General features: G+C 41.0%; 1 protein-coding gene across 1 annotated transcript; it reads right to left on the reverse strand.

Annotated features, from left to right (window-relative positions):
• Positions 1-7,541: 7,541 nt before the first annotated feature.
• Positions 7,542-10,772, reverse strand: LOC108882529 (uncharacterized). Its single transcript, XM_018675066.1, has 5 exons — positions 10,686-10,772; positions 10,241-10,301; positions 10,065-10,097; positions 9,044-9,159; positions 7,542-8,408 (listed from the first exon to the last, which is right to left on the reverse strand). The coding sequence occupies exons 3-5, from the start codon at positions 10,068-10,070 to the stop codon at positions 7,823-7,825; spliced, it is 708 nt and encodes a 235-aa protein (XP_018530582.1). The 5' UTR covers positions 10,071-10,097; positions 10,241-10,301; positions 10,686-10,772; the 3' UTR covers positions 7,542-7,822.
• Between the last annotated feature and the right edge of the window lie 6,994 nt (positions 10,773-17,766).

Genomic DNA, 17,766 nt, shown 5'->3' on the forward strand with positions numbered 1-17,766 from the left:
AGCCTTGAGGTGGATGGACTACAACAGCAGAAAAGCATACCAGGTTCCACTCCTGTCAACCAAGAACAGAAATATGAGGCTGCAGTGGACACAGACTCAACAAAACTGGACAGTTGAAGACCTCCAAAGGAAGGCATGCTAACCAGATGCCAGAGCCACCTCAGCTGGCTCCTTTTGATGTGAAGGAGAAGCAGCTTTACTCTAAGCTCCCTCCAACTCCCTCAGACTTCATCCTGACTGCTTCATAATTGGCTGAAAACTGCTGAAGATTGTGGTCCAACAGAATCACATCATCTGCGAAGAGTAGAGATGTGAGTCTGAGGTCCCCAAACTGGACACTGCACCTTGAGATCCTGTCCATGAATTTCACAAACACGATTGGAGACAAGTCCAACACCCACTGGAAATGTGTTTGACTTTGTGCTGAGAATGCAAACACAGCTCTCACTTTGGTTGTACAAGGACTGGATGGCTTTTTCTTTGTCTCTTTTTTTTTCTCCCTCCTTCTCACTTCAGCTGGGTGTCACCACTGTCCCCACTTCCTGTGACCGTTGTTTCAAATTAAAAGCCCTCTGGAGAGTTGTGTAATTGTGACTCCATGACATTGCAGACATGGGCCGCTGCCACAAAATGAACAAAGCAGAAACACTGCAGACATGAAGTTGGGGTCTTGGTTATAGTCAAGTCAAGTCAAATTTTATTTATGTAGCACCAATTCACAACAGAAGTTATCTCGAGGCACTGTACATATAGAGCAGGTCTAGACCGTACTCTTTATAGCTCAGTTATGAAATGACCGCACGGCGGAGTGTCTCTCCTGCCGGGCTGCTGACAGCATTATCAGCTGGTTTGAACACCAGTCATTTCTGCGTTAGCTGTGTATGTTCCCGTGACTGGCATGCAAGTAAGTAGGTGCTCTTGACATGTATTCATGATATATGGTATCTCACAAGAGCAAAACTCAGTTAAGGATTCTCAGAAATGCCCTCTTTGTTGATTTTTGTGACAGCAGTTGCTAGGTTGTACACTTTCCTAGAAAATGGAGTGTGCTTTTGAAATTTTTCTTCCACTTAATTGAGGCTGAACTATGCAGCCTACACAATTCAAACAGATAATAATGATGAATGAAATGATTGACACACAGACAGACCAAACTGTATGCTGAGCCAAGCTTTAATCAGAAAGTACAAATCATCAGAAATACAAGAGTACAAGGTTATAAGTACTAATAATACTGACAACAGTTCAATTCACTAATGTTACTAAAGAACATTGCTGTAAATTAGAAACAAAATGAAAATTAGCTGTCCACCTTTAGTAAATGTTTCCCCATCAGGTAAATTGCAGTAATGGCCAATTCTCTGTTTCACTAAAGGAAAGCCACCAAGGCCATATTTCCTATGGTTGGGCTCTAATATGTTGATTTAAAAAACAAATAACATCACATGCACGTTTATTCTTTTCATATATTTCAGTTCACTGGGCTTATTTGGACTAATATGGAACTGTGTATTTACCCCCAGGTGAATTAAGAATATATATATATATATATATATATATATATATATATATATATATATATATATATACATACATATATATATATATATATCATCAACCTTATCAACCTTATCTGCTTGAATCATTTCAGTTTCAAGGCCAAAACTCATAGAGGTTGGCAATTTAAATTACCAAGAAGGGATTCATGAAATTGGAAAAGAAGCAAGGGCATTTTATTAAGGATATCATTTTTGTTTAAGTGACTGTCATTGGACTGCTGCTTAGATTCTTTCAAAGTTACCTGAGCTGAGTCATTGCAGTCCCCAGCCTCTACGCCTGCCTCCTTTTCTACGTCTGCCACCTCTTCTACGATTGTTGCGTCCTCTACTCCTGCCCCTTCTTTTACCTCCTCGCCTCCTTTGAGGCTTACCACGTCTTCTGACCTTGCTCCTTCTTCTACCTTTGGCTCTTCCTCTTTGTTTAGGCCTTTTTCTAATCTTGCCACCTCCTCTCCGCTTGCCACCTCTTCTACGCTTGCATCCTCCTCTACGTCTGCATTTTTTCCTCAGCTTGCCACCTCCTCTCCGCTTGCCACCTCTTCTACGTTTGCATCCTCCTCTACGTCTGCATTTTTTCCTCAGCTTGCCACCTCCTCTCCGCTTGCCACCTCTTCTACGCTTGCATCCTCCTCTACGTCTGCATTTTTTCCTCAGCTTGCCACCTCCTCTCCGCTTGCCACCTCTTCTACGCTTGCATCCTCCTCTACGTCTGCATTTTTTCCTCAGCTTGCCACCTCCTCTCCGCTTGCCACCTCTTCTACGCTTGCATCCTCCTCTACGTCTGCATTTTTTCCTCAGCTTGCCACCTCCTCTCCGCTTGCCACCTCTTCTACGCTTGCAGCCTCTTTTACGCCCTTTGCACCTGCTGACTTGTCCAGCTTTGCCCCCTCCTCTATGCCCTCCACTTTCTCCACCTATGCCCATGCCTGTGCCCGTGCCTGTGCCCGTTCCTACTTCTGTGCCTGTGCCCGTGCCTACTTCTGTGCCCGTGCCTGTACCTGTGCCCGTGCCTGTACCTGTGCCTGTGCCCGTGCCTACTTCTGTGCCCGTGCCTGTACCTGTACCTGTGCCCGTGCCTGTACCTGTGCCTGTGCCCGTGCCTGTACCTGTGCCTGTGCCTATGCCCACGCCTATGCCTATGCCTGTGCCTGTGCCAGTGTCCTTGCCCGTGTCTGTGCCTGTGCCTGTGCTTGTACCCGTGTCCGTGCCTGTACCCGTGCCTGTGTCTGTACCAGTGCCTGTGCCTGTACCCGTGTCCGTGCCTGTACCCGTGTCTGTGCCTGTACCGGTGCCTGTGTCTGTACCGGTGCCTGTACCCGTGTCTGTGCCTGTGTCTGTACCGGTGCCTGTGCCTGTACCCGTGCCTGTACCCGTGTCTGTGCCTGTGTCTGTACCGGTGCCTGTGCCTGTACCCGTGTCTGTGCCTGTGTCTGTACCGGTGCCTGTGCCTGTACCCGTGTCTGTGCCTGTGCTTGTATCTGTGCCTGTACCTGCTGGTTCAGGCGTAGTTGTTTCCCCTCCTGTGTTTGCGACACATGAGGGTGTAACATCTCCACCTGTGGAGCAGCTGGTGCACTGAAAAGCATCATCCCCAGGTGCATAGCAACGGAATATGTTGTCAAGTCCGATTTTGGAAATCGCAAGTTGTTTAAAGGATTGGGCCAGTTGCAACGTGTCTGCGGCAGGAATATCGGCCACATTAGAAAACACAAATGCATAACCACTCCAGTTCTGAGTGATGTCATTAATCTTGGCAGCGATACCGTTTTCATTTGCATTTGTACATGTTGGACCACAGGGGGATTCTACAGAGTAGATGATGAGGAAATTACCCTGACTGCTTTTAATAAAAGGTTGTATGTTTTCTAGAACACGTGACAGTGCCCCTGATTGTGTCGCTGCAATCACCCTGGAGCCTTGGTAAACTTGCCCCTGTGAAACAGTTTGTGTCACTTTGTCTGCTGGGTCGCCCTGAAGGACTTGCTGAAGGTTGCTCGGGTCTTGTTCCTTTGGGACATTCACAGCCAGACTGAAGGTGTCACCTAGTGCATACCTGCCAAAGGAAAATACATGTTTTTTCCACAATTTTTAACAAGTACCTTTGTGTGATATAAGGTATACTGTGGGTGAAATAGTTTTGGGTGTAAATTATTGACAAAAAATTCTTTGAAATTGGTGCAGTATTGAGCAAAAATGCTGTACTTGGCAACTGCTTAACAGCTACTGCAGTGTAATCGAATGGGCATTTGTCCATGTCAAAGTACATCAACTAAAGTTCTTGTTTTCGCCACTGACAGGCTCACATTGTCTGTATTTGCTGCTGGAAACGTAATTTCTCCGAGGGAGTCATCCCAAAGGGATCAATAAAGTCCGTCTAAGTCTAAGTCTAAGTCTATTGTTATCTAAATAAAAAGAAGATCCCTGAATCATCACTATCGCTACCAGACTACATTGACAAAAACAGGAATTTTACTAAGCAGAACACAGGAGCTGCTCAATCTGTTTGTTTGTTTTAACTTGTGCTTTTATTTTGTAAGCAAAATCGCAAAAGGGGAAGTGATTCTGTGGGTAACTGTTGCTAAAGATGACGGATGTCTGTTGCAGCCTGTGGCCTGATTTGTGAATGTTTGTGTCAGTTAATCACTCTGAGGATGGATAAAAGTATAATAAGCATTCTTCAGGTAAGACTAGATTCTCTTTTTGGACGTTATAGCTGTATGTGTGACTGTCTGATATTGTGAAATTAAAGAAAATAAATCTGATTATCAAAATACTCTGGCAGGCCAAATATTATTGTTGGCAGGCCAAATTTGTCCTGTGGGCTGCCTGCAGCCGACCAAGGGCCTATAGTCTTTATCTGTATGGTGCTGTTTTTGGTTTTCTTTTAAGATCAAAGATTTTCAGTCCTACACACAGGTTTGCACTAAGACTTTACAGTGTGCAGGAACCTTTCAGAACCACAACCTGGATGTGCTTCTGACAGACTTCTTTCTAAAAATCCATTTTGCACTGATTTTTGATAATAATCACCTAGCGAAGACTGTTTAAGAGTCACAGATAACAACAGATCCAACATCAGTAGATCAGCAGTAGATTAGTAAGTCCACTAGAGTCAGTAAATTTGATTCAGAGTAACAGTGTTTGAAGACTCACTGATTCTTGATGCCTTCTACGATATTTGCGAGCCATGTCTGGTCCACAGCCGCCAAACTGTGTCCAGCAGACAGGAAGAAGACCAGCACCACACCCATCCAGCACAAACCAGCCATCTGCACACAGATCAGGTTTCATAATAGAGTGGTTTTAACACACAGCATTGTCACATAGCAGATAATAAATAATAACAATAATAGAAATTTAACCAAGTATGTGACAAAATGTAAAATCTAAAGAAATAGCTATAGTCGACCACGTTGACCATGCTGTTTGAAACAATACCAGACACCATTTCAAGTATTTCTACAAAGATCAGATCTCTTGAGATGAAATAACTCACCTTTATGTCTGTCGCCAGCAGGATCTGCTGGTCCTACAAAAACAAATAGACATTTGTATTTGTATTTCTAGAAAAGTTTAGAAACTGGTTAACAGAAATCCTTCTAAATATTTGACACACAGCACAGCTCCACAGACAAAACTAAATGATGCGTATATATGTCTATTTTAGGGATGAAACAATTAATTGATGAACTGATTTGTCATTTGACAGAAAAATAATCAGCAATGATGTGATAATATGACATTTATGACTCTTAATCAGCTAAAAAAAAATCAATTTAAGGACATAAGCCTGAACTTTATAAACTTTTTTCCTCAGCAGATGAATTGATAATGAAAATAATCATTACTTGCACCTGTAATCCATTTTGCCCAGAGAAGTGAAAATTTAATTTCATGTACCTGCTTTGGTAGTGACAGATGGATGTCTGTTGGATGCTCGGAAGTCGGTCAGTCCTCTTCTGTTTTTTTTGTTGTTTTTTTTTCTCAGTGTTTAGGTGAGGGTGTAGCTGCGGTGAACACTGTCAGGAGGAAGTGGTTTTATTTTTATAGAGGACAGAGAGACCACGGCCAACCCTCTCACAGTTGCACTATAACCTTATTTGACCAAATCTTTCAAAAAGTAGGAGGAGGAAGATTAGAAAAAGGAGTAAATTTAAATTGAAGAAGACATTAAAGCATAAACTCATATTGTCATTAACATTGATGCAATTCACCATTCCAGCGTGTTAACACATGCGCACTTTACATTACATCTCATTGGATGTTTCTGTCAAATAGAAAGTACAGAAAGCCTTATTTAAACGATCTTACCTCTTGCATCACTTCCTTGCTTTTTCTGCAGCTTTCAACCACAATTTTTTGTGGTTAAAACAACAAAGCATTTCTCTGTTCAAGAATGAACTTTTCAAGCTCTTGCCTTGTCTTTAAATATAAATAGTAAAACCATATCCTCAAGGAGCACTTTATTAGGAATGCCTGTGCGCCTCCACTCAGCCAATCCTGTTGCAGTAGCTCAGTGTATAAAATCATGCAGATACAGGTCAAGAGCTTCAGTTAATGTTAACATTTTTCCCCATCCTGATGTTTGCTGGGATCTCAGTGACTCTGACCTTGACATGAGTATTAGTGTCAGACTGAACCTGCTGATCTCTTGGGTTTTTCACAATCAACGGTCTCTAGAGTTTTTACTCAGAAAAACATCAGTATTTCATCAATATTTGGCTTCAACAGCATGAATCCATGGACCCAACCAACATCTTGTCAACAGTCCAGGCTGGTGGTTATGGTGTAATAGTAAGGGGGATGTTTTCTTGATACAGTTTTGCCCCTGAACACCAATCAATCACAGTTTGAACACCACATCCTATCTGAGTGTAGTTGCTGACCATTTTCATCCCTTTATGGCCACAGTTTACCATCTTCTGATGTCTACTTAACCATCTCAAACTAGTTTCATGAACATGACAGTGGGTTCAGTGAACTTCAGAGGCCTCCCCAGTCACCAGATCTGAATCCATAGAATACCTTTTGGATGTGGTAGAACAGGAAATTGGCAGCACAGATGTGCAGCTGACAAATCAAAGTTTCCAACATCTTTTTGAATCGATGACAAGAACTGAGGCTGTTTAAGAACTCAGCACCATACATTACTTCAGTATGTCAACACATTCATATACTACAGAGAGGAATGTATATACAAGACAGTTCCTCATTCTTGGTATTGTGCCTTTGAACAACAGCCTACAAACAAGAACTGTAACAGTGCTCCCAAACTGACTTGTGTTTGCTGTCGCACTCTGAGACAGCTTATTCACCAAAAGTTAGAGATAAGATGAAGACTTCTGCTCAGTGAATGACTTGTAGTCACTTCAAAACCAAAATCTTCCCTTTTTTTTCACCCCCATTTCACCCCCCATTTATTCTTGAGAACCCTGACCCGTTGAGTTGGTGACGTCATTTAGAGGCAGAGTCTGTGCCGTAGCGATCGGCCTGTCAAGCTGTGATGCCAAGGTCCCTCCCAGGCACCCATTTGATACCCATCAAATACCTAACATATCGGAAAAATGAATACTTGAACATATACCTGGGTCATTAGAACTACCGAAATCAACAGAAACCATCTTTGGGAAAATGTATTTGATGTGTACTTTGATGTTTTAGTTTGGCTCATGTCCCATCACTAACATAGAGTGGCTGGGGTTTGTGACCTCCAGCCAGCCACCAGGGAGCAATGGAAATTCTGGCTTCACTTTTCTGAGCTGTCATGTCATCCATCTTTTTATACAGTCATTATCCCAGCCTGTGCTGCTACTGCTAATGCTGAGGATGTTGCTGAGTGGGCCAAAATACCAACTCATTGTTATTTGAAGTTATTATTGAAGTCTTTGTTGATGTGACATCTGGTCTATAGAGACTGTCTAACATACAACAGTGCTGTTTGTGGGGGGTTTCCATCCCAAATGACTGACACACAGAACAGAATAGATGCTAAGTCAAGCTTTAATTAGACAGAGCAGAATGTCAAAGGATTTGGTAATGTTTACGGAGGTACAGAGAACCGTGAGGTAAAGTAAATACATGTTTATTGATTGAAATACGGCCAGTTATCTAACACAGCATCAAGTGAAGTTTTAGAAATAGGCTAGTGGCATGAAACAAAAGCATACATAATTTCTTATGATAGGTAATATTTGAATAACCTTTTCCCTCTTAAAACAAGTTAGTCTCTCTGCTGACATCCCTTTCTCAGATATTATCAGTCTTCAGTCATCATTAACAACACATTCTTTCACAACGTTCTTGTCCATGAAGCAGCTGATGCATTGGAAATCTTTATTCTTTGGTTTGTAACAACGGAATATGTTTTCGTGACCAATTCTAGAGTTCCCCAACTGTTTGAGGGCCTCAACTGACTCAGCCTTGTCAATGGTTATACCTGTACCGGTCTTGTCAAACACTCTGGAAAACACAAAGGCATGTTGTTTCCATTTGGTGATGAGTTCATCAATCTTGGATATGATATTGTTCTTGTTTTTCATGTTTGTACATTTTGAACCACATGGGGAATAGAAAGAGTAGAAGACTAGAAAAGTAGCATTACTGCTGTCAGCTAAGGGTTGTATGTTTTCCAGAACACGTGCCTCTGCGTGATCAGTGTATCGCTCTTGAAAGTCAGGTTTTGCAACAACCACCGTGTTGTCACTGGAGTCACCTGGGTACACTGAGGCCTGGTTAAGCTTCCTCTTTACTGCAGCAGTAGTGGCCTTCTTAAAGACCTCTTGCAGGTAGTTCTGGGTTGTTTTCATTGGGATGTTTACAGCCACACTGACCTGGGTTTTTATATTAAACCTGTCAAGGGAAACATAAATGTTAGGGAACATCAGAAAATAGGTATAAATACAAGGCTTGATAAATTCAAGAGGCTATATTACAAACTTGTACAGTTTTAAAATAAAAATTGTCTGCAGTATTTTTATGCCTATGATAACTGTGGCCATCTATCCATCTCATTTTTTGGGGGGGGGCTTTTTGCCTTTATTTTTAGAGGACAGTGGAGAGAGACAGGAAACAGGGAGAGAGTAGTGGAACGACATGCAGCAAAGGTCCGGCCGGATCAGGGAGTCGAGCCGGGGTCCACCTGCTCAGACCGCCACATGGTACGTGCCCTAACCATTCAGCTATGGGGCCAACCCCCTGTCCATCTTATTCTTCTGAATGTGATATGTCAATAACACCTTGATGGAATTTCTTCAACATTGGCACAAACGTTCATTTGGACTCCAAGATTAACTAATTTGATTTTGGTGGTCAAAGATCAAAGTTCATTGTCACTGTGACTGTACAAAACATGTTTTTGGCCATAACTCAAGAATTCATCAATGATCTGGAGTCATGAATGGCAAGTAGTAAAGCATCAGTGTAATTTACAGGAGATAAAGAGACTGACGGTGGATGAAATGTAAAGGAACAGGACACTAACTCACCTATTCATGATAAATTTTACTATATCTGCGAGCTGCTCTTTGTCTGTGGCAGCAACACTGTTTTCACCCGCCAGGAACAATGTCAGCGTCACAACCACCCAGCAAAGGTTAGCCATCTGCACACACATCAAGAATTAAGATGATTAAAAACAAGAAAATCTAATCATATAAAACTTTGTTTTTGCCTTATTCTGGGATTTAAGTTTGGGCTTTCATTGTTTTTTTTTGTCAAGTGACTTAATTCAGGATTTTATAGATTTTAGTTATTTGCAGCAGGAAGAACTTTCTACTTTTTTAAGGGTTTCATTGCTGATTGCATATAATAAAAACAGCATTATTGAACAGCTATAATGACACCTTGTGAAAATCTAGTCTCACCTCTGAGCTATCACAGCAACTGTATCCTTCTCACATTAGTTGAAATGAAAGCTGGAGTCTTGTGTATTCAGCACTGCTGTCACTGTGTGGCAGGTTGTTTATTTATCCTGCCACACTCAGAAATAAATATGAAAAACTGTACTTTCAAGCAAAAAATCAGTCAACATGAAGTAATATCATAAATGCTGTAAACCAACAGTAACTGCAGCTCAAGTCTGCAAGTCATCGTCTAATGTTATCATCTACAACAGAATTAAAGAAAAAATTATAGCGATAAAAAGCTGTTTACTAAATCTGTCACTTAGAATAGAATAATGTTTGTGTTTTTCTATATTTACCTTAGTATCAACACAAATAATGTTTTAGTTCATGTCTCAGTACTTTTTAATTTCCCCATCTGGTCTGTGACACTGAAGTCATTTCTTAAAACAGCTGGATATGTTTCTTTTTAGAAAACGTCACTCAACCAGGAGCAAATAATTCATTTGTTTGGAAGTATTTTAACAGCAGATTTCTACACATTTGGTGCTGTAGTATTTACAGCAGCAGAGCATCTGGGATTGACTATAAATAAACTAAGACAGTAACACTCCTCAGTACAGTAACATCACTCAGTCATCAGGAATTAAAACATGTCGCTCACCTTCATTGTTGTTGCCCACAGGTTTTTTTTAGTCTCAAGAGAGAAAAGCAAAACACGTTACCATGTTGACATTTATCTGACAAATTGCGTTTCCCATGACTTATTAACACAGTGTGCGTTTTAAGTTAAATTCTCATGCTACACATTTATGCTGATTTTCAAAGTATATCATTTACCTGCTTTGGATATTTAATGGCTTCTATCCAAACTGTCTCTGTCTGAGTGCTGCTGCTGCTGCTGTGAATACGATCGTGGGAGAGAACATGTTTTTATAAAGAGGAGGGAAACCACAGCCAAACCCTCCATGGCAAAGCCTTATTTAAATATTCAGATTTCCTCCTTTGAATTTAGTCAGAAATATTCACTTTCTTTTGCCATCATTAGGATTCAGTTTCCTCAGACTGTGAATATCCACAGCTAATGTTATGGCAGTCTGCTCAGTGGTCGTTGATAAATCAGAATGACTAACATCACCATATCATTTATCCTTGATTGGGATTTATCCTTGACTGAAAAAAATGATTTAAGACAAAATTTACCTCTGCAGCCTGTGATTCTGAGAGCTTTTCTCAGCGTGAAAATTAACTTTGTTCTTTTGGACTATTTACTCTGACTCATTACCTTTGCAGCTGCTTGTGACCTTTTAAAGAGTCTTTGTAAAGCTCTGCTGCCTCCGTGAGGAAAAAGTCTGTGGATAGTAAAACCAAGTCTGCCTGTTCATCATGACTTGCAGATTGAGGAGGGAGATTTCCACATAAATAGAGAAATATGGGCCGAGTCACGTCCCTGCTTTGTAATCTTCTGCTGTGAAGTCATGGTCAAGATGAGACATGTTTAAAGCATGGAGATTTAGGTTAAATACACAAACAACTTTTGATCCACTGTTATATTTTCTTTACCAGCTGCAGTTTCAGTAACTGATGACAGTGTCCCCACTCTGGATACTACAGTCTGTGCACACAATGTCCTATTCAATTAGTTGCCTACTAACAATACAGAAAGAGGTTTTGATCTATTTCCATTAACATTATAAATAAATAGCACCATTGTTTCTAATTGTACGTCAGTGTCTGTTTCTATGCAGATGATACTGTGTTATCTGCCCACAGTTGCACTCCAACCCTACCTTTACCCATCTTCACTCTGCCTTTGAAGCTATTCAGTTACACTTTCTGAATCAAATGCTAATTTTAGATGGACATGAGACCAAGCAAATGGTATTCTCTAAATCGACATGCATCTATGACTTAACTACAATTAAAACTTTCAATGGTGCCCACATCTGTCTGGACTTAGACTATGTCCACACCTGCATTTTCATTTTAAAACAATGTTTTAAAATTAAAACGATCTCTGTCCAGACAAATATTTTACCTCTGTATCAGAAATATTAGGGACTCAATACATGAACATCCTATAATCTATGTATGTACAGCCTCAGCAAACTGTTCAGCATATGCACTTAATGAATGTAGGTTTCCTACATTACTAATGTACATTTCTTGCTGAGGCTAGCTGAATGAGCGTAGAACTTGTTTCAGTTTTCTCAGCAACTAGTGCGTCAACTCCTGCACTTAAAGTGATGAAACTGTACTTCTGACTGACTCACTACAAAGAACATTTGTTACATAGCCATTAAGTACAAACAACCATAATGTCACATTTCTTGTGTCTGAGCCCTAAGCTGAAATGAGCCGTTGATCAGACACTATGGTTCAGATCTATGAGTTACAGTTTGGGGCAGATAGAAGCTGCACAAACAGGTGTAGGATTGTTTAGCCTTGGCTCAGGTGTGTGCTCTACTGAGTAACCAAACAACTCCCACACACACCACCTCACCTCTCCAGAAACCCAGGGGAAAACTGCAGTGAACAGTTAACTGGCTCCAAACTGGATTCCTTCATTCTCAGATTTTGATGTCTGGCTCAGACGTGTGGCTCATGTTTAATGTTTGTGTGGTTGTGATTCAACTTATGGGAAGCAGTGATATTTTGATATCTCATGACTAATAAATACCATTTACATAAAGTTCCTTCTTGTAATGATGTAATATTTCCTGTTTTTCCCTTCATAGGTCTGAGGTAACTGACAATGAAAACACTGTTCTCACATGGATGCCTCACATCAGCCACTGTGTGTTACACCCAGAGGTAAGTAAGTACCTGATGAAGAGTGGGAGGAGAGGAATGTCATTTAGCATCTTAAAATGTACCCTGTCACTGTGTGTGGTGATGTGAACATGTGGAAGTAAGGGAAAGCAAGGTAGTAACACAACAACAGTAATTCTCCCTTATTAACACTTGATGAATATGGTCTATTCTTGCATAACAAAGCACAAAACTACAACTGTTAATAGTGTCCAAATAAGTCTGAATTCAGTCTCTGTAACTCAGAATATGTTCCCTATTCTAAAGTAATGTCTTGATCATAATTAATTCATTAGTACTTTTACACTTTCTAACCCACACAGGTTCTTTAATCTAAAGTTGTCTCTTCACACTTAGTAAATCAGTTATAGCACACAACTACTGCAATCAACAGACCATATTATGTGATGATATCGTGGAAGGTCCTGCTACCTGGGCATTGGCGACCTTTATCTTGTGCTTGTAGTCTTTGTAGATTGCCTCAAGCTGCTCTTTTTAAGACGGAGGGCCCTGTTCTCTGCTTCAAGTCTCTGACTCTGCACAGATGAAGTGGTGCTCACATTCTGCTTGGTCTGGAGCTGCTCCTGTAGCTTTGAATCAGCCTGGTCGACCTTGTTTTGCATGTCCTCTGTGTTTTCTCTCTCTTCCCTCTTCTAAAGGCTTCAAACTGTGGCCAGTGCTTTCTCCATCCTATGAGCTCTTTAGTTGTTTTCCTCTCCTCGGGTCTTTGAGGCTGGAGCCTATCAGCAGGAAATCTTCCTGCCTCTGCCGTGGGCTGTGGCCGTTCCTTTTGGTCTGAGCAGCTTCTGCTGTCTTTAAAGCTCTCCCTCTCCAAGGTGAAGAAGTCATCGATCTTTTTTGATTTCAGGGCCTCTGCCACCTCTGCTCTATGTTTTTTAGCCTCATTTGATGCTGTCCAGAGCTGCTCTTTTTCAGACATCTCGTTAGAGATGATCTTTTCCTGCTCTTGAATCTGCAGTTCAAGTTGGAAATTTTCTTTTTTTCTTTCGTCTTTGGTGTCCTTTAATTCTCATGTTTGTTGTTTCACTTTTTCCCCCCGAACAACCAGAAATTCCTGTTGCATGTCCGGCCTCTGTTGTACTGAAATTCACAAGTGGCAAATATTTTAAAATGATGACAGTGACACCCAAAATAAAATGTTTCTGCAATCAAGGTATGAGAGAATAAATAAGAGGTCAAATATTCAGGTGTTCTCTCAGTCCTAAGGAAGAGCAGTGCAGGTTTACAGATATTAAACTGTCCCAAAGTTCAGGAATAATGGGAATTCTTAAAACTGACATTCCCCTTCATTGCATCAGTGAACAACAATGCAGCGTACTTCTAACAGATAATGATACTGAGACAACTTTCCAAAAGAACCACTTTGTGATTTTCCACACCAGAATCCTTCTCTTTGTCTTACAGGTAAATAAAGTGTGGAGCAGGAGAGAAATAACTGTATTTTAATGCATCCTGTGGTGACAGACAGTGTGGACCATAATGCAGAGAATTACCCAGGGTACATACAGTGTGATCATGAATGACCTGATCACAGTATCATAGGTCTCCATCATGTCCTTATTTCACATGACATGCATTTGGCTGCAGTTCAGTCTACACTGTCTTAGAGCCTTAATATTGTGGATCCCTAAATTAAACACTATCAACATGTAAATGTTTATAGCTCATTGTCTTAGTCTTTAAGCATGAGTAAATGAAAGAACAGCACAGAACTGTTCCTACGTCCTGAACATTTTATAGTGCTAACAATCCTTTGCAATTACATATACTCAGGTTATGTATCATTATCAATTATTGTGCTAATCTACAGGAGAAACTGTGAAACTGAATTTAAATATTTTGTGTATTAAATGTGTGCTTATTATTTTGACATTCATAGCTGTGTTAAGCACAGACTTCTGCATCATCACAGATAGGCATTTGAGTAATTTCTACCATATTAAAAAAAGTTGCCTACTTAAAATCTAAAATTAGCAGGTGGTTTGTTAAGTGATTCATAATTTGACTTTCAAGGACTGACTTAGCTTACAGTTTTTCTATTATTGTATCAACATTTTTGTGTCTATACCACGCATAACTGCTGATATAAGAATTGTTAAAACAAACCAATTTTAGCAGCCAACTCGTATTCATCATGCCCAAGCTAATGCTAACCACTCCATATAGCTGCAAGTGAAATGCACAATATTTAATAAATGAGGCACAGGCCTATTTGTTCTTTTTTGTAGGGCATTTTCACCTTCATTAGGTGAGAGCAGGATGGGCATTTCATTGATTTTCTGACTAGGCCTTCTCTCATTAACCACCTACTGAAGTTATATTTTTCCTTGGGGCGCTGACTAAAATGAATTCGGCTCAAAAACTCGTAATGCGACACCATATTTAATACTCTGATATAATGTTATATTCAAAGTAGCCTCAGCCGTGACAGCTTCAACGTCAGTAGGAAAGTGAAAAAGGCGGAAAGCGACTTACCTTTATCAGCATATTGATTGATGTGGCGATCCGCCATTTTATGCTTAGACAGTCCAGAGCATCCGACGCGCGCTCAGATGTACAAAGTATGGCTGCGGGGGGGGGGTCAATGGTAACGGGTGGGGGGGGGGGGGGGCAGTTTGTCAGGCATAGCAACAGTAACTAAGGAGGGCGGGAGCTAGTGGAAACGTTGGCAGGCAGCTGACTGCTGATTTGCTGTCATGTTACATTGCCGTCCAATCATCAAAAAGGCGCCAAGTGCTCTCTCTCTCTCTTTCTCTCTCTCTCTCTCTCTCTCTCTCTCTCTCTCTCTCTTCCTTCAGTGTCTGGGCGCCAGAGGAGAGAGGAGAGGAGTCGGACATTTTGTTCGCCGAAGATGGTAAGTACCAGTGAGCGTTAAGTAAAACTTCTCTTGGCCTAAAAGCAAAACTGTCATGGAGGGTTGTATTTACTTGTCATAATGAGTCTCAAGCTGTGGTCCCAAGAAGAGTGGCAGCCATTTGTAAAACATTTCTATGAAAACAAGGACTGAAATTGAAGCTGCTGTACTTGCATCAAAATGTTACTGTTGATGCTAAACATTGGCCAGCTCGCTGCTTTTAGTCTATTTTTGTTCACATCATGTAAATTCTTCTATCTTCTACCTTTTTTTACTTTTTTACAAAAGAGGTTTTCTTTTTACAGCCCAAGGCAAAGAAGATGATTCACGTCCCTAAAGATGAGTTGATAATGGACTTCGCCAAAAATGACCCAAATGGTAATTTTTTATTTCTGTTGAGTAAAACCTGAATAATTAGCTCATCTTGATTTGAAAATTCAAAGTCCTCTATTCATGTGGTGAATTTCTTGTGCTTACGTTATAGGCCCTAAAGATAAAGTAAGCTCAACCCCAAGTCACAGCAGCAGCATCCTTGGATCAGGTAATGGTCTCTCATTTTACAGCAGCATGTCTTTGTATTGGTAGTTTTTAATCCTGAATTTACAGGGTTTCATCTATTGCCAGTGATTTCTCTACCTTAAGTGAAAATTGTTGGCAGATTTTGTCGGTACGTAGTATGTAGCATATGCATATTTCCTTTAGTTATAGACCAAAATAAAATCAAATTAAGAGCTTGTCAAAACTAAGAGACTGCATGGGTTAGAGACAATTCTAACACCACAGATGCTTTCAAATGACAAATGAGAGGAGAGCCCAACTTTTAAAGCAGTGTTGACATTTCAAAGTACTCTGGGTTCTGTAGCAAGTGGAGAACAGCATTGTTTTCTTGATCCATCCACTGCCACTATATGAGGAATCAGGTCGCAAAATCCTTGTGCGTAAAGGTAAATCCTTATATATCATCTGTTGTAATCTGCTCCTAAACTTTTTGTTCTTTTTTGTCCTTTTGTTTTTTTAAGATTAAATCTCCAAAGTGGAATTTCTAGAAGCCAATCCATCCCGGACGGAGGCCATGTTGCACACGATCACCTGCATCTTCAACTGTGGCTGTAGCTGGGCGTGCTCATATGAGAGGCAAGAATGGCATTACTTGATTCTAATAATATGAGACAAAAATACAGATCCTTAGTTCCAAACTCTTATTTTTTCACTTTGTAATGACAGTTTCAAATTGTTATGTACATTCTAAGAGTCAGTGGTATTTCTAGAAAGATCTGTCAGAAATGTAGAGAAACATAATTCTTTACAGTAAGACTTTATTGTCTCTTTGTTGTCCTTTGTGCCCCGCACCTCACCCCCCCAGTCAAAGGGCCAGCGGAGGTTATCCACAGGTATCAATAAATCCTGAAAAGCTTCAGGCTGCAAAGTCTTCAGGATCAATGGTGTAGATGGAGCAACCATCAAGATGAGGGCTCCAATTGCTGAGCTCAAGATTGTGGACCCCGAAACCTTGAAGAGCCTGAAGTTTGGTCCTGCAACTGAGACCCTGCTGTCCTTTGCTAAGAGGTGTGCGACCTTCATTACCCCTGAGAAAAAGACTGTTATAGAGGACATGAAAGCCAGAGGCCAACTTCTTCCTCTGTTGTTGAAGTATTAAAATGCTAGTTAGCTGCTGCTGCTTCACTTAAAATTATGTCAAATTGTGTTGCACTGGAAGTGTGATGGAGTGAAGTTCAGCTACTGAAGTGAAAGTTCACATCGACCTGTGTAGGCTCAGTGTTTTATCTGATCCTTTAGTACACAGCAAAAAGCTCTCAGCTGAACATTATAGAGCAAGTTTAGGCAGTACATCTGTTCTAAGCCTTGTCAAATGTAATTTCCTGTTAAAGTTTATAGCATGTGTAGGTTTTACCTTTGTGCTGTTTTATTTTTGTGAAGTTGTATTGGTACATACAGTTTTCAGTTGTATTTAGAGATATGGTTGAAAATCTGTGTGTGATGTTTTACACACCATAAAACTGTCGGCTGAAAACTGTATATTATATAGTAAAGTATAGACAGAATAAGGGATTTATAAGTGCTTAATAATGACTCATGGTTGAACAGTTAAATAGTTAAATAGTAAAGTGCACAGAGTGAGGCATATTGCACAGTCTATGTTATGTTGATGGCTCTTGGGAAGAAACTGTTTTCAGTCTGTTTGTCCTGGCTTTGATGCACTGTAGCGCCTGCCAGAGGGCAACAGGTCAAACAGCTGGGAACCAGGATGTGAGCTGTCTTTGATGATGTTCTGAGCTCTGCTGAGGCACCGGGTGGTGTAGACATCCATCAGGGAGGGGAGAGGGCAGCCAACAGTCCTCTGTGCTGCCTTGACCGTCCTCTGAAGCCTCGCTCTGTCTGCCTCAGTGCAACGTCTGTACCAGGTGGAAACACAGTACGTCAGCAGGCTCTCGATGGATGAGCGGTAGAAGGCCAGCAGCAGCTTCCTGTCTAGGTTGTTCTTCCTGAGGACTCTCAGGAAGTGAAGACGCTGCTCTGCCTTCTTTATCACCGCTGAAATGTTGTGCGTCCAGGAAAGGTCATTGGAGATCTGGACTCCCAGGAACCTGAATGTGTGGACCCTCTCCACATACGCACCGTTGATGTAGAGGGGGGACAGGTCAGTCCTGTTCCTCCTGAA

This window comes from Lates calcarifer, linkage group LG5, assembly GCF_001640805.2.
Source record: "Lates calcarifer isolate ASB-BC8 linkage group LG5, TLL_Latcal_v3, whole genome shotgun sequence".
In the NCBI taxonomy this organism is placed as follows: domain Eukaryota; kingdom Metazoa; phylum Chordata; class Actinopteri; family Centropomidae; genus Lates; species Lates calcarifer.

What these genes read in the sequence shown, in the direction of transcription:
- LOC108882529 (XM_018675066.1), bottom strand. An exon ending in GTAAAATTTATCATGAATAG is followed by an intron (nt 8,409 to 9,043) that starts GTGAGTTAGTGT and finishes TTCCCTTGACAG; the next exon opens with GTTTAATATAAAAACCCAGG.